The sequence below is a fragment of the Cucumis sativus genome, chromosome 1 (assembly GCF_000004075.3).
Source record: "Cucumis sativus cultivar 9930 chromosome 1, Cucumber_9930_V3, whole genome shotgun sequence".
Classification (NCBI taxonomy): Eukaryota; Viridiplantae; Streptophyta; class Magnoliopsida; order Cucurbitales; family Cucurbitaceae; genus Cucumis; species Cucumis sativus.
The window spans coordinates 24,088,515-24,115,635 of NC_026655.2; the positions used below are offsets into that span (position 1 = coordinate 24,088,515).

Genomic DNA, 27,121 nt, shown 5'->3' on the forward strand with positions numbered 1-27,121 from the left:
TCAATCTTTGTACAAAAGATATTGAAATAGATAAGAAAAGTGAAGAAGGAGACTTTTTTATTTTTATATTACTTAAAATTATTTTTCTTCCCATTTCAAAAGCTAATCCAAACATGCACTTGATTATTTTAAAATTAAGTAAAAACTTAATTAATAAAATTTGTTTCTGTCAAATAAATTGCCCAAATGAAAAATAAATTAATTTCTAAGGCTTTTCAGTTTTCAGTGAAATTCTTAGGGAAATAAGAGATCTCAAAACAAACCCCAAAGATCTTTGTGCAGAACATAATGAAATGGATATGAAAAAATGAAGAAGAGAGTATGAAATATTGTATGTTACTTCATTCATCTTTACTCAAAAAGATAATCCAAACATACATTTTAAAAAACAATTAAACAATTTCTCAATCTGTGCATGTCATTCTTGCACATATCCATGGTAATCTTCTACAAGTCGTTTCAATTTTATTGTTTGTCCTCAAAGAGACAAACAAAGAATTAGGTTTTAAAAAAATTTAGTCTAATAATTTACCAAAATCTCAAAAATTAATTTCTAGGGCTTTCAAGTTTGAGTGAAATTCAGAGGGAAAAAAGAGATCCCAAAACGAACCTAAAATCCATCTTTGTACAAAAGATATTGAAATGGATAAGAAAAATGAAGAAGACAGTGAAAAGAAATTGTATAATACTATTCTTCTACTGAATCCAAACATACACTTTTTTAAGTTTAAAAAATTACAAAATTAATTTTAAAAAGCTTTCTGTCTAATAATTTTCCCCAATATAATCACAAAAATTAATTTCTAGGGGTTTTTTCAAAATTTAAGTGAAATTCATAGTGAGTAGATAAAATGTATATTAATGAACTAAATCTTGTTCCATTTCCAAAGCCAATACAATCAACCATTTGGATTAGATTAGAAAAATGAGTAAAGAACTGTTTTCAAAATTTTGAATCTAACCAACCCAAATCCAAAAAATCAATTTCTAGGGTTTTCAATTTACAGTATTAATTCAAAGGGAAAGATGATAGAAATGAAGTGAGCGAGTCGAAATTGTATATTACTTCACTTTTTTTTTTTCTTCTCGCTTTAAAAGTTAATCCAAACACATGACGAATGAATGAATTTAGAGTAAAAAATAAATTATTAAAAAAAGAAAATCAAGTATGAACTTCTATAGGGCTTTTCAAATTTGTAGTGAAATTCAAAGAGAAAGAAGATGATCTCAAAACACAGCAAAAAAGAAGTCAGAAATTAAAAGCACAAGCACAAACACAAACACAAACACACACATATATTATATATATATAATTAACCATAAAAAAACATGAACTTATGAATGCATTAAATATTATATTAACTTTAATAGTACTGTAAAATTATGATGAATATCTTTAGGGCAACTATTTCAAAAGAAAGTAAACATAATAAACTAAAGCAAAAAAGAAAAAAAGGAATATGAATGTATTGAGAAAGGTAAGAACAGACCTGAGGAAGGGTTCGAGTTTTGGAGTATTCATCAAGTTTTTCAGCACCAGACACTATTGAATAACTTGAACATTCTCCATTGTCTGATGTAAAATACAGTCTTTTCCCACTGTCTTCTTTCTTCTTTTCCATTTTTCAATTCTTTTTCTTCTTTTTTCTCCACACTTAAATCTCAATGTTTACTCTCAACAAACCCCTTCCCTTTTATAGACATTCCTGGTTGGCTTTTTATTTTTCTTCATATTTTACAAAGACTATTTATTTATTTGTTCATTTGTGTTATTTTGGGTTTATTGACATGTGTAAGAGAAAAGCGAAGGATTCAAATTTCTAACGGCTTTTATGTGTATTAACGAGTCAAGCAATATGTATATATGTATATATATATACATATATTCATGTTTGTGATTCATGGGTTATATTACTCTTAAGTTAATTACTAGTTTAATTGGAAATTACACTTGCTATGCTATGCAATGTAACTTCAAACATTTATGTTTTAATTTTTTGTATCTTTGAATTTTATTTTTAAGTAAAACCCTTATTTTCTAATTAACCCATTCAAATCTAGGATATATTTGTTTAATTACTATTGAAGAAAATTACATTAAAACACATGAAAATTTGGACATGCATGAAAATATACATATTAACATTAGTGTTATACGTATCAACTTAGTTGAGATATTTGGATGCATGCACCTAGTGTATTATGTTAAAAAGAATTATATAAAAGAAAAGAAGTCTGAGGCATATAATATAAGAAATAAACAAAGAAGTCATATTTTAATTATAAAAAAATTTAAAATAATAAAATAAAAGTTAAAATATCTTTTTGGTCTTCATACCATAAAATTTGTTCAATTTTAGGCTCTATATTTCAAATTATTCAACTTTAGGTCATGCACTTCCAATAAATATTAAATTTGGTCCCTTAGTTGGTTAAGTTTTTGCACAAGCACTTACAGGTTTTTGGACTAGCATATCTAAGTTCTTCTCTAACTACAGTCCTAGCTCTATCGATCACTTTCAACATTTATGCTTTTGTGTAATTCTTTCTTAGACTTTTCTCTAGGCTAGGACTCCTGCTTCCTTTACTCTTTACTTTTATTTATTATTGAAGCGAGAGTGATGGGGATGCTATGGTGTTGTCCACCTAGTGGAGATGCTCGGGTACATTCAACTGACTCAACGTACCTTTTTTTAGAAAAAAAAAGTGGAGATGCTCGAGTGCATTCATTATTTTAATTGATGAAACTGTCAAAAATATTAACAAAATACAACAAAATGTCATGAGACACTGGTACATACATTTATTTTTGTCTATCAGTGTCTATCATTGATATATTCTCGTTCATCTTGAAATATTTGAAAACATCCTTAAAATGATAATAACAATTTTCATGTCAAAAAATAAAATATGTCAATATGTTTTCAATAGAATCTAAATCTTTTTTTTGTATGTTTTCATATTGACATATTTTATTGAAAACATACAAAAAAAAAAAATATTCAATGGAAAACGTCCTTAAAATGATACATACATGTATGTCAAAAAAATATGTAGGACATAAATCTAAATCTAAATTAAAAGTTAATACATATGCCAACAATGTGCACTTTCGTTTCGGTGACTCGATCATAAGAACTTTAAAGTTAAGCGTGCTTAGTTTGGAGTAATTTTATGTTGGATGACCTCTTGGGAAATGCTTATAGGATGCATGTGAGTGAGGAGAAAACATGCTAAAATGACTCATGTTGGTTTGTGGAGAAAATTCTCACTCTAATAAGTCTTTAAGAATAGTAAGTATGATACTGTCACGTCGCACATATGCCAACAATGTGCACCTTCCTTTTTGGTGGCTCGATCATAGGAACTTCAAAATAATTCTATGTTGGGTGACCTCAAGAAAATAAGCTGATGAAATGACTCGTGTTGGTTTATGAGACCTTACAATTCTTTCTAAGGATAATATAATGTGTTGATAGCGCGATTACTCAAAATGAAAGTCTAACGACTATAACGTTACTATATTGGTGTTATATATCATTTATTTTAAATATATCGTTGAGAAGATTACCTAACCCTCGTATAATGTTATAGTGTGTTAGAGATAAACTTTAAATAAGCTACCAAATAAACTAATGATATACACTCGATTCATAAATGAAGTATTTAAAGATACTTCGAAGAAAAGCAGACGTGTGCGGTTTCTTCGTCGAATGTTCTACATGTTTTTACGGGTTTAAGAACATTTTAGATATTTCTCGATATTTTTTGGGCCTAGGCCTAGGCCTGGCGTGGGCCAATCTTTTTACTAGGTCGAGAAGGAAAATAAATAAATAAATACACGGTTTAATTTGTAAGAGAACTTTGGATAATTTGGTTCAATATATTTATGAATTGGGCTTGAAATTTTGCCATATTTGAAAACGAGAAGAAAATGTAAGGTAAATATTTGATTATCTTAACCTATCTGGTCCTGACCCAAATAGAAGAATAAGATTAGTGATGTTGGAACCAAACCACAACCAATTTAAGAATTTATGCTCTTATTGATATTGATATTGATGATGTTTCGATTATTCTCATTTTTTCTTATTATTGTGTGGGCCGACCCCATCACTCTTCCCTAAAATCACTTCATTTTTACCTTTTCTCTCTCGTTTGAAGAATGAATTAGGTACACATACCATTCTAACGCAAACAAAACTAAGATACTCATTAAATAGGTGAGATATCAGGTTGCACCTTTAAATATTGTCAAATAAATACTAATTAAATATATGTTATGCATTAACTTAATTTAAAATGTTGCCTCCACACCAAATAGTTTACTAAATAGTTTAAAAATTCTTTTGGTTGGAATATTTAGAGAAAAGTTTAACAAACCTATTTTCTCACCAATTTTATAGACTCCCCTTTTCCCGACCCTTTGATGTTACCTGTATCTTTGGCTCTTGCTTTATTCTATCTAAGATTTAAGTAATTCAATGGGATTAAAATCTCATTTGTTGACTAAGATAAGGGAAATTATGTAGGCGAGGACAACTATCTTCTGTAAGTGTAATATATGTTGGAATACTAAAACCAAAAGAAAAATCACGAGGGTTTATGTCCAAAATAGACAATAATATTATATCACTATGGATATTTGAAGGTTTGTTGTCCCTAACAAGTGGTATTAAAGTCATGATCGATAGAATCGTCTTTGGGTGCCAAACATAAATTGTTGTGGAAACCTAAAAAATTGTCATGATATGATTGGTATAGTTGAACTCTTCTAAATAGATGAATGTGCTGTCTGAGTTGACCTAAATAAGAGTTAGTCTAGATTTAAGGGAAATTTTGATGAACTCTATTTGAGGGGAAGCTCCATGAACCTATTGGAGAGAAGGATTAAAGTGAAGGCATAATTATAGTTTAATTAACTCTAACATTTTACAAAATAAGTTGATCTTTCATGAGTTACGTTCATAATTACAGTTTGATCATTGTCCATTTTACCCATATAAATTCACTTTAGTACTACCGATACTCTAATAAAAAAATATATTGATCATGATTCAATCATAAACTAAGTTCTCTCGAGCTAGTGAGAGGGTAGGTATCTATTGTTTGAGTTCTAAAATCAACACATAAAATAACTTTACTTATATGAAAATGAGTGAATTTAATCGGATGATATTATATTCTTAGGTCTCTATTTAGTTAGGTCTCCAAAATATGGTAGGGTTATTGAATCAGCTGTTACATGAGTCATGCTCACCCATGCAAGTTAAAGAACAATCTCTCACAGGCAAGAGTACATAACTCATTTAGAATTCAAATCGAGTCAAGTATAATTATCCTTGTGAAATATTAATCTCTTCAATCACCGAATTCATAAAGAGACTAAATATTTAAGGTGGCCTAGTCTCTTATTTCATAACTCTTTGTATATAGAAGGGTACACTATTCACGTATCTTCATATGAATAACTTGTATATCAAATTGTTTGTACAATTACAAAGTGAGCCATATCCAATAATGCTAATTACTACCTAACTAAGATAGGGCAAATGATGAAAACAATTATGTATTAATTAGAAAGAAAAATTAGTATTATAATATACTTTTGTATAATGTACTTTATTGGGTGGTCTTGGGTTTATCTCTTACCCTTTTTGTTGTTTTTCCCTGCTTCTTGTACTTCTCTTTTTATATCAATGAAGCGAAAATGATGCGGTGCTACGAAGGTGTCCATCTAGTAAAGATGTTCAGTATACTTGCTGATCCAACCATATATCTTTTAAAAAAACCCTAAAGCCAAAATCATAAACAATGAAACTCTCTCATAGGTCATTTTTGAAACGTTTTAGATAACAAGTTTAAGGCATGCATTTTAACACTCGTCCGAAACGTCTTTTTTCTCTAGAAGTAAATAAATTACAAAAATGAAGTTGAGTGTTCTCATCCCACAAGTTAAGTTCTCTCTCATTTTTCATGTGACAACACAAACTCTTTTGTACTGAGTTACCAAATTTACTCTGATATCTTCACATGCCTTCATATACTCACTTTTAATTAATTCACCTCTCAACTGAAACCATCCATTTTTTTGTTTTTCATTTCTTTTTTACTTCATCATCTTCATCATCTTCATCATCTTCCTTTTCATCCACTCCATGATTTACTCTCTTTCCTTGCTGTTTACTTGTCTTTTTCTTCTAATCAAAACAACTTCCCTTTGAGAACATCTCTCAAAATCCCAAAATCACATTCTTTCCCACACCTACCCTCTCTCTCTCTCTCTCTCTTAATTTGCTTTTTCATGTGAATACTCAATATATTCAAATAAAGCTTATTAAAATTCTTGTTTCATTGATTGGGTTACCAAATCCTCTCTTTCTCTTTCTCCTAAATTTAGGGCTTTTTTCTTTCTTTATAATTCAAAATACATATTGTATTTACTTTATTTTTGTTGCCAACTCAAATACCTCCACATGCTCACTCACACGTGGTCATCATGCTAACATAGTCTTATGCCTTTTTCATTAAGTTAGGGGTTTCGTTCAACTTCATTCCTTTTACCCCTCTTTTCCTCTTTCTACTCGAGCGTTACTCGAACGTTACTGTATTAGTTTGTTAGCCACATTTTCGAATATAAACCAAAATATATAGCAAAGTATCATAGTTTAATCTACAATACACACTAATAGCTTTCTATCAAATCAATGTCTATCAATGCATTGGTAGAAGTCTATCATTTTATTTTAATTTTTTAAAATAAAACACTAAATTATAAATGTATCAAGTAAATTTATTGCATTAAACTAGACGATTTAATCATACATATTTTTAGAAAATTATGTATGAAATAAGAATGACTGCATGTGACTCGATCTCTTGAACAACAATCTCTTGAACAACAGGATTAATATATATTATCAAGATATAGGTTATGTTCTTTGAACTATACAGAAGTGATAAGGTTATCAATTTTTAGACTCACCTAAATGGAAAGTTATATATATGAGTATTGTATCATCACATATTATATATAATAATAACCTTAATTCAAACAACTTTCAACCATTTTTTTCTTTTATAAATAGCTTACCATACATGACATTCTCCTTTTTTTTTCTTTTTTTTTTGGTTGGATTTATTTAATATGGTTTCTAAAATAGCTCCAATTTGTTTCTTTAATTAATTTCTCGAAAGAGATGAGCATTGAACTTATCTTTTTCTCCACCATTCATTTTGAAATTTACCTTTGCCAGGCAAATGTGCTATGGAAGATTATTTATTTTTAGCCTTTACAACTACACATTTTTACATTATATATACATCAAAATTAACCTTCCCTTCCTCTCAAATCCAATTAGCTCTCTTCATACTAACAACGTGGTTTTTTTACTTAGTTGAAACGTAGAAAAAAAAAGTAAAAAAGAAAAGGGTAGAGATGGTGAATAGAATAATACAAAGTCGAGTTGAAATGGCACCAATAATGATCGGACCACGTAAAAGGTGTTCAAGTTTTCCAAGATTAGAGACTATTGTTGAAGAAAATCCAAAGGATATAGAGATTTTTCCAAACAAGATTATTTTAGTTCTTTTACCTATTTTTTTCTCTTTTGTAACGTGTCTTCTTTTGTATAGACATTGTTGATATTAGTTTATGTTTTAAAATATCATTCATTTTTATTATCAAATACTCTCAATTCTCAATTCACTTTTCTGTTTTATTTTATTTTATGTTTGATTGTCTATCTGTTTAGAAAAAAAAAATAGTAACAACTGATCTAAACCATAACTTTAATATATGGTAAAATTATTAAAAGAATGCCCCAATATATATCTAGCTAGAAGTTTAGAATATTAAAGTTAAAATGTTATAATATCAACTTTTAGAAAGTGAAAAAATAAAAAGACATTGGCATCCATGGTTATAAGTAATGTTGATGCCACCTCGGAGAAAACATACATGATGTTTGTGTCACGACAACAATAAATTTGTAATTTAAAGAAGCACGTAACATCTATAGAATGGTAGGATTTGCACTTAGGTCTAATGTCGGTAAAAGTTCTGTTAATTAAATATATAAAAAAGAAGGAAAATGCATGGTTATATACTATGCTAAAGATACATGTGATTAATTGTGAGGGCAAAATAGTCATCGTCGAAAATATTAAGGGCAAAAAAAGAAATTAAAATTTCTCTCGTACCCCTTTTTTTTTAGTACAACAATTATTATGTAGGATTGAACCTTTAATTTAACCTTTGGGAACGGAGGTTATGCCAATACCATTAATCAAGCTTGCTTTGATTCTTTGTATAATCTTTTTATATAGTATAGATATAAAATTTTGAATTCAATGTTAGTTAATTAATTAAATATGAATTACTTAGACATTATTACGTGCATGTAACGATATAATATAAAATACTTTGAAAATATTGGTGGATCCTTAATTTTTGTTTTAGGGTTTAGGGTTTATCTACTTCATCTATAAAGTCGGATCGAGTATGCATTTCTACCCCTCTCAAAGTCTGAGAAATAAAGTAATCTATTAGGTTTAATATTGAATTTTAAAAGTAATATTGAAACTCTAAATTTTCAATTTAATATCTTAGTTATAATTATTAGAAGTAATTTATTTCAAAAAAAAAAAAAGAAAAAACAAACAAACAAAGGAAGCAGGGAAAGAAAAAGAAGTTAAAAACAATTATCTATAAAACCTTTATAGTTGCAAAATGCAATCAAAAGGAATCAGCAAAGTTCTAACTTCAAACCAATTCTATCTACTAATTTGCTACAGAAACAACAAAGCCAATAAATTAAACTAAATTAGTAAAAACAAAGGACAAATTTCAAAAATTAATTACAATTACACCGTCTAAGTTTTTTATTATTAAAATTCAGCCTAAATAAAATTGAGCTCTCAAACTTTTACTATGGAAAAATTTCTAATATTGTGCAATAACTTATTTGCCAAACACGTTCTTCTTTGTAGGACATAACTTACTTTTAAAATTAAACATTTGAAAAGTTAAACTAAACGCATCCTGAATTTAACGGTTTTATACTTTTTATCATTTGAGGTTTAGTTTCTGCAATTATGATAAGGGCAAGGGTCTAGTTTTAATATTTGCATGAATTTAAAGATTCAATTTTTAAGTTTAAGCATATAATTGCAACGGTGATCATTTTAGGAGTGATTTAGATTTTACGATTTCTATTAAGAAAAGAATAAAAACTAAAGAACCAAAAACAAGCTAATTAAGTTCTTGGGAGTTCTAAAAATGGATTCCCTCAACAACAAAGCTCAAATGATAAAAAGCCTCACACACAAATTCCAATTCCCCACATTATCATCAATCAAACAATCGACAACGACGAAGATGGAAGCGGTGCAACGACGACAGTACTTGGGAGCGGCACGGGGACAGAGGATGAAGAGGATGGAGACGACATTGGAAACGATTAAAGAAATAAGATCTCCGAGAGAAAGAGTGGTTGAAGCAACAAAAATGTGGAAGAAATCAGTGAAGAAATGGTGGAAAAACAATGGAGAGAATAAGAGGAAAGGTGGTAGAGTTGCAAAATACAAATTATATGATTTGAATTCTTCAAAACTCAAGATTTCCATCAACAATGGCTTCAAATGGATGAAGAACAACAAATGTTGACAGTTCCATCTCTTCATTTTTAAACATCAAACAACCTGAGATTTCTTTGATTAATTAATTCATGTCCACAATTAATTACTTAATTATTTTGTAGATTTATGTAGTCAATACAAAATCAACTAAATGTATATTCTTGTATGTTTTATTCTATACTACTAATTACTCTATTTGTACACTCACTTCCATGTGTATCATTCATACATTATTTATATTCAACCTATTTTTTTAGTATTAGCCAAGCTCACTTTTGTTATTAATCCTAAAGATAATCATACAACAAATGAAGGTATATAATATAATTTTATATTTAATTGATACGATATGAACTATATATATTGTAGGCAGAAAAAAGAACAAAATAGCAAACATACCAACAATAAAAATAAATAATTATAGGAGTTATATTATATTGTGTTCAATTTTACGTTATTTTGTTTGAAATTGTCCTGAGAAACATGTAAGAAAAAAAAATCAATTCATAAACACTATGTTCAATTTTTGTGAAATAATTAATCTCTTATCTTAATAAAGATCTAATGTCACGGACTCACTTTTCCATATTTCGAAATCAAAATTGCTACAATCACAATAGGCTTATACTTACGTATCGATTGTAAATGAGCCTCAAACGCGAAGGAAATATACCAATTACCAATTCCAATACTCATACTCTCAAAGTGATACTTATTATGGTCTACTGATATTAAGTTATCAATACAACACTAATACCGATGAGAAATATTGTTACTAATACTGATAACCTCCATCCTTAGACATCAAACGTTCAAATCCACAAGTAGTCGCCAAGATCAAAGATTAATAATATAAATCTGTTGTCACTCGCTAAGAGAACAAATTGATCCAATCTACAAAGTAATTCCTAGTCTTCACTCCTCATTGTTCCTGTGCCAAAGGCAATGATACAAGTATGAGAGTATTTAAACAGAAGGTTTCGTGCATAATCCATATTAACATAAGCATCATTTACTGTACACATTTACTATTTTCATGGAAATCACTGAAGTACAGTGAAGATCAACATACAATTTTGATTTGAATGAATATGTACAGGAAAGGCACGAGTGTACCATAAACATCCTAACATAATTCACATCTGACATTACAACTTGGTTACAACTTCTGCTTCCTTTTTGCTCCTCTCTTTTTTCTTCTTCAGTTTTGACGAGTTATCCATGTGGGAGACCTACATTATTATCCAAGGAGTTAGAAAGAACGAGCGACAGAAGACGATAGCTAGTCAATTGCTCCGGTTCAATTAGGATTCAAAATTTTCATATTTTGTCAACTGGGTATATATAAGAACAGAGGACTTAGACTTACAATAAAGGATTTCCGCTCAAGTCGTGTTTCCCCTTCTGTTGTCGTAGATGGCTGTGATTGATCTCGAACATGTTGGAAGATATGGACGAGCACCACAGCATCCAGCGCTGCATATTCTAGCTGCTCAACATTCAACAATACTACTGTAGTTTAATAAATGTTTTTAACTTTTCTAGTCTATTTGGAAGAGAAATTAAAAGAAATTTTAAAATCTACAAGCAAAGACACATGAGAGAAACCCGTTTAGTAAGTGGGAAATAACAGGGAGCAAGAAATAATTTCACCTCTACAAAATCCGTAGGCATATCTTACTACAACGTAGAAAGGAAAAAAAAAATGAAAAAAAGGAGCATCATCCATGGTTTTTTTTTTTTACAGAACTAGGAAAATTTTCAATAAATATCCATTTATCAGTGACGTATCTACTAAGTTCAAATTTTAAACAAACTGCAGAATGTGGATTCAAATCTGCTTACCCCATTCTCACCTTTTGTCAATAGTAATGAGTAATGACAAAGATCCAAACCACAAAATATTATCCAACTTGAATAAAATGGTCCGATACGTGCATTATTCAAACGCTTGCTATTGCTTTTGTCACTCCCCTCATCTATAGAGAAGTCAAACTGATATAAAAAATTGAGCAAGAAAGAAATTGACCTGATTCACCGTTAAAGGCCGCTGTTCCCAGTCACTATTTCTTCGTGTCTTGTTCAATCCAGCTCCCAACACTTTCTAAAACAATTACAACATTAAAAAAAAAAACAAGCCAATAAAGCTTTGATTGATAAAAGAGCTATGCGAGGAGTAGGCAATAGTATGGGAAAAAACCAAATGATTTCAATATCAAATTCGAGGAAGAAGAGAGTTTTGTGTAATTGCAGTTATGTTACCTGTGCAAGCCCAGATAGACCTCCACTATGGTCAAATATATTTTGAATGTCTAGTAACATCTCATAATGTTTGAAACACTTCAATGATTCATACGAATGGGACAGTTGCTTTACATCGCATAAAAAATTGTAGCCTACAAAGACAAGAACATATTTACTCAAAATTAGCGATCCCAGAAAAGAAAGGGAGTTAGTACATGAACATAGAAAGGTAGCAGTAAAACAGGCACTTTTTCAGACATCAAGAAGTGTTATTCTTTATGAATATATAAAAGAAGATACTATCGGGATTGGGCATCTTTAAATTATGTTTCAGGTTCACATTAAAAATTAAAATAATTTAAAGGACATAACAATTCAATCACTAAGAACTAGACTTTGGGATATGAATGGAAAATTCAAGACTTCAAGTGAGTTACACGAAGTTGAAACATTCAGATACTACTAACCGAGCTTCAAAATACTAGAAGACTGCAAGATGCGAGTCAGGCAATTGTCTAGAATGTCAGGGACATCATCATATAACTTGATCAAGTCAAAGATGAAAGCCATTTTCTCGGAAGCAATTTGCATTATAGATACCTGAGATGAAACCAAGACAGGTAAAACATTAGAAATAACAGTAAAGGGCTACAGAAATAACATGGTCCAATTTTATTTTATTACTATTGTTGTTATGTTTTTGTTATTGAAACCCCTATTGTTTCTTTCAATCCAAAGAACCAAAATAACAGGTGCATTTGCTACGTACTTCAACGTTCTTAATAGATTAAAAAATAAAATGAAATACAACCAGTGCAGATACAACAATATAAGAAAGGAATTGGAGGAGAAAAGCACAAACAGAGAGGACAAATAATTTGTCAGCAATTACCTTGTTCGGTTTCTTGCCCTTAATATAGTTAGGTTTCCACTCACAATCAATACCAACAACTTTACACTCCTCGATATGGCATGTTGCACGATGTAAAGCATCAGCGTTGTCGATCCATAATATATTTCCATCAATTAGTTGATTAAGATCCAGATAGTGGTTAGGTAACTTCTGTTCATAACTTCCCTCACGTTCTACAGAAAACCAATATGCTGATAAATTTAACTGCAGTGATTCAAAGCATGCTAATGTTTTGTGTAGATAATGTTCAAGAACATTGAAGCAATATAATGTACAGAAACCAAAATTTGTTCCTGATAGTGGAAATCATCCTAGGTGACTCAAAGATAATTTACTACTGAATTGATGACTGCCTAGAAGATTAGGGAAGTCGAAGATAATTTTTGTTCCTTAGTTTTTAATACAATAATGTGTCAATAAGCTAAAAATATACTAAATTAGTTTTTGCTAAATGATATTAATTTTACACTTTTTTAGTTTTTGCTAAATGATATTAATTTTACACTTACACTAATTTTCTCTTTCTCGAGACAGAGAGGTAAAATTGAGTAGCTCACTAAGGGTGACAAGTAGTCTACCTTCCTTCATTGGGTGATCAACGGGAGAAGGAAAAGGCCCTTCTTAATGCCCATGGTAAAATTGAGTAGCTCACTAGGTTACATTTTTTACCCTTTTTTGATCAGCAAGAACCTTCTTTCCCTTATTTTGAACACAATTTAACTTTTTTGAGGAATAAAAGAACATGGCCAGTATCTTAACAAAGGCCGTAATCACCTAGGAATAATGATAAGGATTTCTTTGGTTTATTCACTATCTCCGGCAACTCCACTTCTTAATGCCCATGGAAGCAATTCCCTGAGGCATTCAACCAGTTCCTTGTTTTCTTGCCGCACCTTTTAGCTCTTTATTTTCTACTTGAAAAATTTTATGCGAGATGCCTATCCATTTTTATCCAATTAAAAAACAAATAAAGTGGACAAACTTGAGGCAATAAAGAATAAAAGGTAAAAAGGAATGACTAGGGGTAATAGGGAATGGACAAAGGCCAACTAATAGGGAATGGACAAAGGCCAACAAGATAGTTTGTAGAACACTTCTGAATAATAATAGTCTAACATGAGATATTGATCTTGGTAAAGCTGGAAAAACGGCCCGACATATACAATGAAACTTCTAAGTGCAAGAGACTACGGTACAGATGGCATACCTTTGATATTCAGAAAACCCGTGAGGGAGTACCTAGTGCAAAGTTCATCAACTTTTTCGAAATAACCAGCCTCCAATGCCAAGTAAACCTTAAAACACATAAAGGTTAGGTAAAGATATGAAGACTTTGAGCTTTAAGAACTATTTGTCAAAAAACCCAGAACTCAGGTTCAGCAGGTAAGACATTTTGCTTGTAATGAAGTATATGTATTACTTAAAAATCTTCAAAATATGAGTAATGAATCTATGGAGTATACTAACCAGATATTCAAGAAATTGCCTATTGTTGTTTGCTTTTGCCTCAGCAACATCCCAGCATCCTTTTTCAGCTAAATTCTTCAAGGAGCTGAGTAAGAATCATAATTATTCATAAGATTTTAAGCCAATGGAGACAGAACAATACCAAGAGCACATGAAAATTTGAGTTCAAAGAAGAAAAATACAGCATAGGGGTCATCAAAGTACCTCTCTTTACACTTCTGATAGACATCGGGAAATTCCTTCTGTAAATCATTTTTCTTTATAACGCCATACGCACTTTTTAGTTTGTTTCTATTTATCAACTCCTGGACAAGCAGATGTAACATTTGCTTTCCCATGAAAGTGGCCCATTTCTCAGCTGCCTTAAATTCATTGTTCTGCAACATGCCATAGAGAAGGGACTGCCCAGATTGGTGAATAGAGAAATGCTCTAATACGTCAACAGCTGTCGCATAACCCTGAGTTTCTAATAACTCAGAAACATATTGTTCGACAAAGTCTTTGGCTGAGTCAGAGGAACACCTATTTCTTGCCTTAGATTCAAACATAACTTTCTCAACATCGGACAATTGAACATCAAATATCTGTATAATCTTCACGACTATCCTGTCATCATGCGCAATGAATCCTCCAACAATATCAATAAATAACTGAGCAGCTAGGTCCTTTGCTTCATCAAGGTCTGCTGGAGTTATCACAACTTTCAGAAAACGTTGGAGGGCTGAGGTAATCAAGTGGCTGAATCCTTCACTATATAGTCCAAATATAGGCAAGACGTATAGGCAACGAATAACAAAGGTAGCTGGTCCAGGTTGGGGACCATTATGAAGTACTAAATGAACTTGTTGCTGAAGGAATCGAAACTTCTTAGTTGCTTTCAATGTGCCTGCATTTGTACTAGGTGACATTAAAAATGTAGAATATAAATAAATAGAATGAAGATGAACCGAAATAACTCCAATATGGTATGACAAAAAAATGTCTTCATGATAAACTCTGCATTGAATAACTTTCTTATGAGGAACTAGGAAGGTTGGACAAAAAATAAACATTGGTTGAATATTTAGGCAAAATCAATTTTTTCTTCTTTTTTTTTTTTTTTCTTTTGGAAAGGAAACAAAACTTTTCATTGCTAAAAAGAAAAGAGACTAATGCTCAAAGAAAAGACAAAATCATTTAAAAGCAAGAAAGAAAGTGCCAGAATCCATTACTTCAAAGTAAATCTCAATATTATCACCGCTAACACAAAAATACTTGTTCAGCACAAATAAGAAAGTTAATGATAAATCACAATTGACCTAAAAGCTTAAACAAATGGGTGAAGTAAATTTAATGTTGTATCATCTAACACTCCCCCTTACTTGTGAGCTTGAAATATGTAGTGGACCTAGCAAGTAGAAATAAATATTAATTGGAGAGAATAACACTGCAAAGGTTTGGTCACAACACCTCCTAGACCACCTGCTATGCCATGTTAAATCACTGATTTACCTAAAAACTTCAGTTGGTGCTTGATGGGTGAAGGCAAATGAAATATTACATTATCTAACAATTAATTTTAGAACATGAAGAGCAAGGTTAGACAAACTATATCAATTTCACTTTCAAATCAATTGGAAGACTTCTCTTCCTCTTTTTTACATTACATTCTTGATTCATCGAAAAAAAAGGTTCACGCAAGACAAAGCTTTGCACTTCCATATATGCACTGAGAAAAAGTTCAAATATATACACAGACACACATATGACCAAATAAGTAGTACAGCAAAACAACAGAACTTCTACATATATGATACATCATAAGAAACAGGGGAGACATACCACGAATATAACATTCTTTTAGAAGGTATAAGAATACAACAGGAGATATATAAGATAGATCAGAAAGGGAGTGCACAGTAATTTTCCATGCTAGATGAGTTTGATCTATAGGGTCGAGTGGTTCAGCAACAGTTTGATCGAATCCCATGCCAATGAGAAAATGATGGTCCTAAAAGGAAAAATAACAGAAAAGAAAAGAAACTTGAATAAATAATGAAGATGACAATGTTTAAACCATGATAATAATATTATATGCGCTGGTTTCACTAAAACAACTCAACTCTTGAACGAAGACAAATAAGTGATTGCCTGATTGGTGCAATTTAAAAGTCAACTTTAAAATGCTACAAGATAGTCTACGGAAGCTATAGCTATCATACAACATTTTAAAAAAGTAACAGAGAGAAGGCGAAAAAGAAGTCCTAGACATGGTGCAGACTACAGTTATTTAAAACTGAAAATTGTAAACAAGGCCTATTATAAAGGGCTCGTAAGCAAAATAAATGTCCCAAATTTGGAATCAAATAAGAATTGTGATTCATGGTCTAATCAATCTAAGTTCTTGTAGTCCAAAACTATCAAAATCGTGAGACTAGTAAGAAAATGGATCTACTAATATCATTAATTTCAGTGTTGATAACGATCGTGGATTGATTCTAAAATTTTCATGAGTGAGGGATGCCTCCAAGGTTCGATTCAATCAGGGACTTCTTCCTCCATCCAATAGCACAAATTGAGCAATCAAATCAGATTTCTTCTTTTTTTATGTTCTGGTAATCTTTCATTTAGTTTGAATGAAAGTCGTTTCTATCCAAAAAAAAAAAAAAAAGAAGAAGAAAAAAAGAAAAGAAAAGAAAATCCTAACACCCACAAATAGAATATCAGATGAGTTTTTTAGTCACAAACGAACAATGATGAATGATGAATGATGAATGAACTTTTTCTTTATCAGGCAACTATAAGATCTGTCCCTTGCTTTTATCCCTTAAGTCAAGTCAAAAAGGGGACCCCAGTTGACATTTTAATACTGTGAATGGTACTAAATCGTTTGCACTAAGAGAAGCTAAAATGTAATAAAGTAGTAAAGCTGACAAGAAACAACATTCTAACAATAAGATAACATACATACTCAAGGTCAGTACTCATAAATAAACAAAGAACAGTAGAAAATTGCAGATAAACCGTTTAAGAGAAATATATGAAAGCTCCCAAACAATTAAACAAAAGCAGAAGCAAATAGAAGGAACCCAGAAACAATCAAGTGAGATTAACAATAACTCAGAGCCAAACAGCCCATAATCGACATTAAACAGTCATATTGCCACTGTTACCGAAATGGTTCACCTGAGGGTGGAAAAAGTTGGAATTTTTCTCACGGTTTTTCCTTAGTGTAGTGGAATTTCGTAGCGAAAAATCTTAGAAAGAGAAATCAACATAAAGGAGCAAAGAAGTTCTTACCGAGATAGAAGAAATCCGTGAAAAGTTACGTGCGATGCGATTGCGTCAAAAAGTGCGAATTCAAATTTATAATATACTTATACATTTTGATCTTTATTTAGGGCAAATTGCAAAGGGTGGTACTTCCAATTTCAAACTTAAAAATTGAGTTTATACGATTCTTACTCTTTGTTATTCCATTGAAATTTTAAAGAAGAAAGAAGAAAAAGTTGTTTGAATGAACTTCATGATGTATTGATTTAACTATAGTGAGTACAATTTTAATCTTTGTTCCTTATTAGAAAATGAGTTCTATAGATTTGTTTGGAAAGGCTTTTAGGTTTTTTCCTACATGTTGATTTGTGTTGAGGGTTATGTGGCTTGTTTTCAAGGCTATAGCTTTTGGTGTTTGAAAGTCATTTAATGATCTTTAAAGTATTATTGGTTTTCAAACCGGGTTTATAGCTTCAATTTTTGGGTCGGCTGTCTTTGGACCTTATATTATCATTGTGGGCTTGGGTTATAATAACTTTAACCTATGTTTTGGGGCTCATGATATGGAAACTATAGTTTAGGGTTTCCATTTTTTCGTTTTTACTCCTTAATCCATTGTGTTTCCTTCTCAACCCTTCACCACTTCCTAGAGTATTCTCCCTCTCAACTCGTCTTCATCCCTACTCCACTCATCTTTAACCTCTTCTCAACACCCACTTCATCCTTTCCTCAACTCGTTTCATCATTTTCTAATTTTCATATGAAATCATCTCGTCGTCTCTTGAATCTTCTTCAACCACATTGTTTTGGGTTTGATGGCTAAGAAAAATAAAATAAATCTTCTTTTTTTCTCAACTCATATTCAACCTATTTCAGTTGTTTTTTGGCTTTCATTTTCTTGTGGGAAAAAAAATTCATCTTGTTGTAATATTTGTTTCTCTCCCACTCTTCATCCTTCAACCTTCCCTTAAGGTTTTGTTGAATGGTTGGGTTTAGACTTTGCCTCCAAAACTCAAACACTTGCATGTTCACCACTTGTCTCGGTGAACATGCAATTTTGACTCAAGTTTCCCCTTCCACTTCCTCTTGCATTGTTTGGACTCTTATTTGCCGATCAAATTTTTTTTTGCACTGTTTTGGACACTTGCTACACTATCCTTACTATCATTTGTGCACATGGGATGTTCGAGCAAGATAGGGTTGGAGGTAAGCGATTCAAACTTGAGTTTCCTCAAAGTCGATGATGAGGATTACAAACTACTTGTTTGAATTTTTATTTCTGATTAATTTTGTTTGTTACTTCAATTTATTTCCATATCTCTCCATATTTGGGCATCTTGGTTAGAAACTACAATAATGCTGTTTTTTTTAATTGTTTCAATTTTAAATATTTTTATTCTTCCAATTATTTTTGGGCATTTTTTTGTAATCGATGCCTCAAAAATATATGATGTCATATTTATTTCTTTTTCCATTTGAGTCTTTCATGTTTACGGTTCCAAGTTTGTTCTCTTTATTTGCAATCAACTCTCATCCATCCATAACACTGCAATATCTTTGTTCAATTTTTTCGTTCGGCCTTTGTTATGCATTTGTTTATTCCTAGCTTTTATTTGTCCTTAATGTGATAGGTTTTGACTATCTTCTAACTTTTATTGACACATTTGTATTTTTTTTTTTTGGTCAATAAAGGCATAATTTATTGATCATCTATCACTCTATATATACCTCTTCATTTACTATCTCTAGTCCTGCTTCATCCTATGTTCCTTCTTGTTTTGGTAGGTAAGTTACTTTTGTTTTCTTCTTTTCAAGTTTCATTCGTGCTTGTATATTTATTGTCCGTATCCATGTTACCAATCATGTGTGTATCTGTCCTTGCTTTCAATTATGTGTTTTATTTAAGACATAGTATGGGTCATGACTTTCTTTCTTTATGCAATGATATACAATCTTATTCGTATCTACTGCCATTTCATATTTTTCATGTCATCTCATGTTTATTGTCCATATCCATTTTACTGGTTGTTCATTTTGTATGATTTTTTGTATTCATTTTCATCCTCATACTTCGCTTCACATCCATTTCATGCATACTTTTATTGATGTTTCTATAACTAATCCAGTTCGTTACATTGAACATATTTAATTTTTTTGAGGCACAACGTTTTTAAAAATAAAACAGTGACATAATTTTCTTATTCATTCGATTGTTGTTTTTTCATTTGAACATTGACATTTCTCCAAAGTTTATCATAACACTAGTTTTATCATAACCATAACTCAGTCATTTCTCCAAAGTTTATCATAACCATAACTCAGTCATTTCTCCAAATGTCCCCTTAGAGCTTTAAACCTTCAAAGCTTCAATTTAGAGCTTGAGACGTTCTTCGGTCTTCTTTTTGTTCTTCTTAGACATTATCCTCAAAATGAGAAGGTAAACAAACCCTTATTTATATATAGACAAAAACTTTTAATGAATCTTAAGTTGGGTTTCTGCCTAATTAGTTTTTGGGCGCAACAGCGGGCTTGATCTTGGGTGACCATGAGCTTCCATTTAATAAAGTTGTAGTTGCAAATTTACCAATTAGATTCAAAATAATCAAGCATATAGTAACATTTTAAAAAATTTACAAATGTAACAAAATTTGTCAAATTCTATCAATAATAGAAGTCTATCATCTATAGACCATGTTGCAAATATTGATCTATCATTGATAGACCATACGAGTATACAAGTCTATCAATATAATTTTGCTATATTTGTAATTTTTTAAAAATGCTATATTTGTAATTCATAGAAGGTAATTCTATCACTAAATTATCTAAAAATCAACTGGCTAATCAAAATATCTCCTTTAATCAAGTTTCTCATCAATTAACAGATTAAGATAGTAAATTGAAGGATCTCTTCTTTAGTCACGTCCTTCATCAAGACGTAAACAAAATATATATCATAAAATCATCATACTACAAAAGCTTGAACTTCATACCTTATAACCTCAGCACAAAACATTATCAAATAATTAAACACAGTAAGCAACAAATTAAACCACAATAATAAGAGAGAACTTACATGCTTCTGGATCTATGTTTTACTAGTTGTTCAATCGAGAAGTTGTTCTTCACTTCTCTATATACTTGCACTGCTACAACGTCTCTCGCTCAATATTCCAGAATGATATGCACACTAGGATAAAAAGTTTGTACACACGAAAAAATTACTCCAAAGACACATCTTCCTTTTAAAAAAAGACCCAAAATAAAATATTTGTTCCATCAAAATATGTTTCACAAACTTTCTTTAAACGAATGTTTTTTGTCACTGAATCAAGAAAAAAGACAATATTGAACAAGTAGAATATCCATAGGCCCATACGACTTCTAACCGACAAATATGTCGAATCTTGAATTTTTGGATCGTATCAAATTTGAGAAGGGTTATGTGGAAGTAAGATGTTAAGAAAGAACAAGAGTTTTATGGCACAAAGACTGAATATATATGGATGGTGCAATTGTGGATACCCATTTAATTTGTTCACACAATGTTATTATGTGTCTCTCATGAGCATATACCAAACTTGTTGTATAAGACAGGAAGTGGTATTATAATTACAAAGAAAAACTCCTTAGGATATGCAACAAAGAAATATTTTTATTTGGAGTCGGATCCATTGAAATGAATTCTATTATATATGTATATATTTGAAAATAATTTGTTCTCATATATGAAAATATAGCTATATTTTATTTAGAAAAGGTAATTATGAGAAAATAAAAGTGTGTTAGGAAAAAAAAAAGGGATAAGAAGGGTGAAAAGATTGAATAAAATAAGAATTAAAAGGCTAATATCTCAAATCTTGAACTTTTGGATCCATTATTCATTTAGGATTTAAAGTCAATGTTTAAATTGATATCTTTTCAAAATTAAATATATATTTTAAATTTAAATAGGTAGTTAATTGGTTGAGAAATAGAGATGGTCAAATGAGGAGAGAGAGTAGAGATGATTGGTCACATTTGAAGCTTTGACTCAACTTTTATTTAGAAATGAAAAGGTTTGTTAATTAAATAGTTAATAATCATGATTGATAATAGTAATAAATAATAATAATAACAATAGTAATTAATAATAGTTAAACTATGTTAGTTTTTCCGTTTTAATAAATAAATAAGACTTTTAAGTTAGGATTAATTTGGATATATTAAAATCAATGAAGTTAAAGTTGTTTGAGCGATTGAAAAGCATGCATGCATAGTAGGTAATATATCGTTATGTAAATGAAATTAATTTAAAGTAAATTTGCAATATATGCAATTTAATTTAGAATAATTTTTTTGGACCAGAATAAAATCTTCCAAGAAAGATTGGTTATAAATCTATTCATATAGAGAAAAGTTACAAGGTTAGAAGGCTAAAGAGAAGCCTAAAACAATTGAATCTAACCAAACTCTATAATTAAGAGAAATGATATACTAGAAGAGGATTGGCGTTAGAGGTAGTGTGACGATTTAGATCAAACTCCTATCACACTATACACATCTTTATCTTTCCAAATGTTCACAACATATTTTGGACTTTTTCTTAAAGATTATATTGTTTCTTTCCATCCACACATTCAAAGGGGAGCAGTTGCACATTCTTCTATTTGTTTGTTTCAACTTGCTTAAAGATATGCTTAGGGAGTCCAAGTTGTATTTGTTGACAATTTTGTCAATTGATTTCAAGAGCTTGTCCCAAAGTATTTTTGTAAACTTGCACTATAAGAAAAGGTGATTGAAATCTTCGTCATTAGGGAGTAGCAGTGCACACGTCTGTTTCGACTGAGACATAAGGATGAAAATTTCCTCTAAATGATATTTGTCATGTGATTTCTAGTGAACACATTATAACTTCAATAGTCATGATTATATAACTTTTGAAAATACTCGAGTGAAGACATTTTTAGACCATGATTTTCGGTTTTGAAACATTTTAGAGAAAACGTATATACGTGAACGAGAAGGCATTGTGGATTGGATTGTGCAATTGTCAATACCCATTTAATTTATTCACACAACGTCATTGTGTAACGTCATTGTGTCTTCCATGAGCATATATTGTAATCATTATTATTTTCTTAATTTGGAGTCCATCGAAATGGGTTTCTATTTTCCACTCGAAAAGGACTCGTTGAAAATACATAGCTAATCTGCCTTTAAGTATATATGCATGCATACGTGTGCCCTATGTGTTTCCACGTATATATCAGGATATTAGTTTATAAGCATGTATATACTCAGTCCCATCAATTCAATATCAACTTTGCAGATTTGCCACAAGCAGACTTTTATTTGGAATTAACTTAATTTCAATTCACTAGATTATTTTAAATCACTTTTTAAAAATCCAATTGGAAGATTCATGATTTGTGAAAACTAAAGCAATAAGTGACAATTTTAATATAATGATAAATAAGAAAAAGTACTAACAATAACCTACAAAAACAAAACTAATAATGAATTCTAATTGAAAGTTCAAACCATTTGGTTTACTATTTACACACTCCACGTCTTTAAAGTCTTTGGATGGATTTTCAACATATATAGGAAGAAAAAAACAAAACCAATTATGATTAATTGAGGAAATCGCCTAGAAAAAAAAAAGAATATTCAATTACATCATTCTTTTAAATTTGAAATTAAAAAGATTATAAAAGTGTGGTTCAACAAAGAATTAATATTGATATATAAATATTATTTAAAATATGAAAACTAATATTTACTAATATAGCTACACACATGTAACTCAAATTTTAAGGAATGAAATTAGATATGGGAATGTATTATTGGTAATCACCCCTAATCTTTGTCAAAATTATGTCTGAATAATGTTCAATTGGAAGAAAATGTATTGCCAGTAATAAAAAGGGGTTTTGTTTTTAAATATATCAAAATTTTACGTAAATCAAGATGTCTATCGCACTCAATCTATTATTGATAAAAAGTGGATAGCAAGTTGGAAGAAAAAATGGAAAGCAAGTTGGAAGAGTTATTTAGCTCTTGTAACTCTTGGTATTGATCGTGATCTTCCACACCTTCTTTAATTAATTTTCTTTTACATGGGCAAATTCACCGTAAGGATGTGAGATTATAGGGAAACTTCCTTGATTTTACCCACCTGGAATATGTAAGTCAAGATTAGTCTTCCAACTTGCAATCCATTTTTTTTCTTAAAAATATGGAAATTCTTCCGAGTAATTATAAATAAGCAACCAAGTGTCTTCACTTTCTGTATGTTCTTAAGTATTATTTGTTCCACAGAATATCAAAATGGATATATTAGAAACTGCAGAAAACACTTGTGATCTCGAAGAAATTGAACATCAAACTCATTTCAACACAATTCACCTATCCTTAATCCAAAGGTTCTTTCTCTTTCTCTTAACACTTTCGTTTCTTTCTTTTCTTTTTTTTCCTTTTGGCTTTTAAATTTAGTTTATGCTCTTCTTTTATTTTCCACCTTGCTTCTGCTTCTGCTTTAATTCTCCCATCCTCCCCATGGGGAGTTTATGAGACGTCGAAGAATATGTTTACATGTTTGACAAAAATCATAAGATCGCTATATTTTAAATATGAATGAAAACTTATGTTTTTTTTTTTTTTTCATTAAATTTTTTGTCTTACAAATGATTTTACATTAATAACCTAAAGCTGAGTTACATAATTTGGGTTTTCCAGTTTCGAAACTCAATCTGTTATTCCATCCGAGGATTTGTCTCCTAAAGAAGAGAACATACCTCAAGAAAATGAATTAAAGCAGGTTTAACCTCTTTCTTTTTCTTTCATTTATATATGATGTTTAGTTCTTATTTCTAATATCCACAAAAAAAAAAATCTCACTACATTTGTCATTTTCTACCCACAGGTCGAGGATGTGGTGAAGATTGAAGTTGATTCTCACCGAAGATCCATTCTGCCAAGGTTTGCTTCTTAAAAATTAAATTTATTTTTCATTCACATTGTTTTCCTGATCAATATAATTTTAATTTATTCATCATTATCAATCAATTTTTTCTTTCTTTCATGATCCAGAAGCAGCCAACTTAGTAACCAATTAGGATTAGAAAGAACTGTAATTGGATATAAAAATTTGAAGCTCAAGCTATCTTTCATTAATCAAATAGCTCCCACCATTTTCACCAACAATGAAATAAAAGCCAAAAATGGAAAACCACTAGTAGTTGCAATTTGTGATAATACTACCAACTCCAAAGCTATCATCAAGACAGGTATGTTGTCGAGGGCCTTGGTTGAGTTCGTCGTCCTCGACGGTGAATTCGGATTCAATCTACGACGAGAGAAAAATAATTGGAATGATTTTAACGAAAGTATTGTTTCTGAAAGAGTGGGGAAAAGGCCCTTAATTGTTGGGAATGATAAGATAATTCTCTTGGAAAATGGGTTTGGACAGCTTAATGATTTGAGCTTTACTGACAATTCAAGTTGGACCAAAACTAAGAAGTTTAGATTGGGAGTGAAATTTGTGGATGAGGAAATCAAAACTAAATTTCCAGGAATTGAGGGAGCTGTCTCCGAACCCTTTAGAGTGATGGATCAGCGTGGTAAAGGTATGCCTTTTTTCTCTCTCTCAAATGCAAAGTTCTTTTAAGTGAAAATGTATATCATTCTGCAGATCCCTTTTTGATACTTGTTTGATAGGTTTATATATATCTTAGTTCTTCCAATCGCCATATATTTCTTTCTGATTCCCTTTAGTCCTTATATTTTTAGATCAAAAGTTGGTCAATATATTCAAACCTTTTTTTTTATTTATTACGACACATAAGGGTACAAGAAACACCACCCTCCAAGTAGGAAAGATGAACTATATCGATTGGAAGGAATTGCCAAAAATGGTGCATATCACCAACGCTTGTCCTCCAACGGAATAGAAAATGTGGGTGATCTTTTGAAGGTTTATAAACAAAAGGGTTCTATTTACTTAAAACAGGTATGAAAAAAAAAAAAAAGTTTGAAAGTTGTTAATTTCACATAATCATTTTATACAGTTTTGTATGCAGCTACTTGGAGAGAAAGTCCCTGAAAAGATATGGAGTAAGATGATTAATAATGCTTTAGAATGTGATTCAGTGGAAAAGGAAGCTAATTTTAAAAACTTGGAAGATATGGAACTTTATTATCAAGACTTTCCATCCTTCAATCCAACCCCTACGGTTAGTTTCTCCCACTCATGTAAAGAGCTTCTGCGGATTTGTTGATATTTATAGCATCAAATGTTGGTTTGATTTAATTTTTCAAGTGTTTAAGTTTGAAAATATAAGTTATTTGATTTTTTTTTTTTTTTGTTAGTAGAGTGGTGTCGCTTCCTTTATTAAATTATTTATTTTATCTTACTTTAGTTCTGGTGTGATCATTGAGTTTGTTGTGGCTGGTTGAGATTGTGTTATCCTTTCATTCTCGGGTTTGTTTAGATTATGGGTCTCAGACTTTTGGCTACTTTAGAATTATTGATTGTTGGTTACGGTGTGTTGAGAGAAAAAGGGCTTCTCGAAATTGCGTGGTGGTGAGATATTCTGGCATGGAAAGTTTTCGGTGTGTGTACCTTCTTTTTAACCTGGTGTTATGATACAACTCATTGAAGATAAAAGATAAATACTACTACAGTTTCAAGAATAGTGTATGATCTGATTGCGAGTGTATAATGATTAAGGGGGAGAACAACTCTTACATATTATGACAGTTGTTCTCAATAAATAGAACTGATACCTGAATCAGTCCATGGACAACCCGTTGATATTGTATAGAGTGTTGTACCTTAGGTCATAACGTTGTAATAATCAATCACTACATTAGCTATGCAATCTCTTATCATGGGTTCATGGCTCCTAAATGTAGATGTTGTATCATCGAATTGGGTTACTAGAGGTTGATGTTTGATGTGTTTTTTGTGTTTTTATATGCTTCCGTAGTTATTTCGTATGTTATTAACACGTGATTCAAACTAACTGTGTTTCTTACCACCACACTCAAAATACATTGTATGAAACACTTTTAAAGTTCAATTTAAACAAATTTTATCAAGACTGATGAATTAAAATTCTCTATCTCCACTGATCAGTTTGTTTTGAAACGAAACTTAGCAACACTTGGGGGATAATTATGAAGCAATGAGAGCTGGCCAAGGTTTTGAAGGGACGATGGGGGAGCAAGACAAGCACTATTCCATTTTCAATAATGGTAATTTTCAACTAATTAATAGCCCATTTCTAATTTTTCTCGATTCCTTTGTAAAAATGTTTTTGAATATATTATATATAATCATATTAAAATTTATCCTAAACTAATCATTCTGATCATCGGCAGATTATCCACCATTGTTGCTACATGGAGAGGCTTCAACCTCATACCAACCATAACTATAAAGGGCGACCTTGCAATGGGTTGGTGCCTAAACCCAAACAAAAGTATTATTACTCCAACAAAAATAATATAGAGTGAGAAGTTTTCGGCCTTTTCTTTTTGGTTCAGTTTGATTTCAATTATAGACCTTATGACTATTTTGATTTTGAATAATGTTGAGTGTGATGAGAACATCTTTACTTC

General features: G+C 30.8%; 2 protein-coding genes and 1 non-coding gene across 9 annotated transcripts; 1 reads left to right on the forward strand and 2 right to left on the reverse strand.

The window, feature by feature from the left end:
* Positions 1 to 386: 386 nt before the first annotated feature.
* On the reverse strand, positions 387 to 488 carry LOC116401845. The gene has a single exon (XR_004214248.1). It is a non-coding gene; the product is annotated as a U6 spliceosomal RNA (small nuclear RNA).
* A 9,819-nt stretch (positions 489 to 10,307) lies between these two features.
* LOC101205010 (hypothetical protein) lies at positions 10,308 to 17,881 on the reverse strand. Of its 6 annotated transcripts, none has more exons than XR_004214202.1 (12): positions 17,543 to 17,869; positions 16,085 to 16,253; positions 14,468 to 15,149; positions 14,264 to 14,348; positions 14,004 to 14,091; positions 12,776 to 12,969; positions 12,351 to 12,483; positions 11,902 to 12,035; positions 11,669 to 11,743; positions 11,009 to 11,128; positions 10,712 to 10,871; positions 10,308 to 10,570 (listed from the first exon to the last, which is right to left on the reverse strand). XR_004214202.1 is itself a non-coding variant. In XM_031880403.1 (12 exons), exons 2-11 carry the CDS (start codon positions 16,230 to 16,232, stop codon positions 10,788 to 10,790), a joined length of 1,743 nt encoding a protein of 580 aa, XP_031736263.1. In that variant the 5' UTR covers positions 16,233 to 16,253; positions 17,543 to 17,870; the 3' UTR covers positions 10,308 to 10,570; positions 10,756 to 10,787. The 6 variants fall into 6 exon arrangements, 4 of the variants coding, with proteins under 4 accessions (XP_031736263.1, XP_004135767.1, XP_031736264.1 ...); XM_031880403.1 differs by having other exon boundaries at positions 10,756 to 10,871; positions 17,543 to 17,870; XM_004135719.3 differs by lacking the exon at positions 10,308 to 10,570 and having other exon boundaries at positions 10,603 to 10,871.
* Positions 17,882 to 23,811: 5,930 nt separating this feature from the next.
* LOC105434513 (calmodulin-binding protein 60 G-like) lies at positions 23,812 to 27,121 on the forward strand. Of its 2 annotated transcripts, none has more exons than XR_004214043.1 (8): positions 23,812 to 23,922; positions 24,236 to 24,317; positions 24,423 to 24,478; positions 24,590 to 25,125; positions 25,345 to 25,508; positions 25,579 to 25,731; positions 26,637 to 26,755; positions 26,882 to 27,121. XR_004214043.1 is itself a non-coding variant. In XM_011650224.2 (8 exons), the coding sequence occupies exons 1-8, from the start codon at positions 23,828 to 23,830 to the stop codon at positions 26,932 to 26,934; spliced, it is 1,236 nt and encodes a 411-aa protein (XP_011648526.2). In that variant the 5' UTR covers positions 23,812 to 23,827; the 3' UTR covers positions 26,935 to 27,121. The 2 variants fall into 2 exon arrangements, 1 of the variants encoding a protein (XP_011648526.2); XM_011650224.2 differs by having other exon boundaries at positions 26,659 to 26,755.

Bases quoted from the DNA above. Each gene is read 5' to 3' on its own strand.
- LOC101205010 (XM_031880403.1), bottom strand. From the start codon at position 16,232: ATGGGATTCGATCAAACTGTTGCTGAACCACTCGACCCTATAGATCAA. The intron at 12,970-14,003 runs GTATGCCATCTG...GGTTTTCTGTAG, and splicing joins GGGTTTTCTGAATATCAAAG to AACGTGAGGGAAGTTATGAA. The intron at 11,129-11,668 runs GTCAATTTCTTT...AATGTTGAGCAG, and splicing joins GGCCTTTAACGGTGAATCAG to CTAGAATATGCAGCGCTGGA.
- LOC105434513 (XM_011650224.2), top strand. From the start codon at position 23,828: ATGGATATATTAGAAACTGCAGAAAACACTTGTGATCTCGAAGAAATT. The intron at 23,923-24,235 runs GTTCTTTCTCTT...TGGGTTTTCCAG, and splicing joins CACCTATCCTTAATCCAAAG to TTTCGAAACTCAATCTGTTA. The intron at 24,318-24,422 runs GTTTAACCTCTT...TTCTACCCACAG, and splicing joins AAGAAAATGAATTAAAGCAG to GTCGAGGATGTGGTGAAGAT.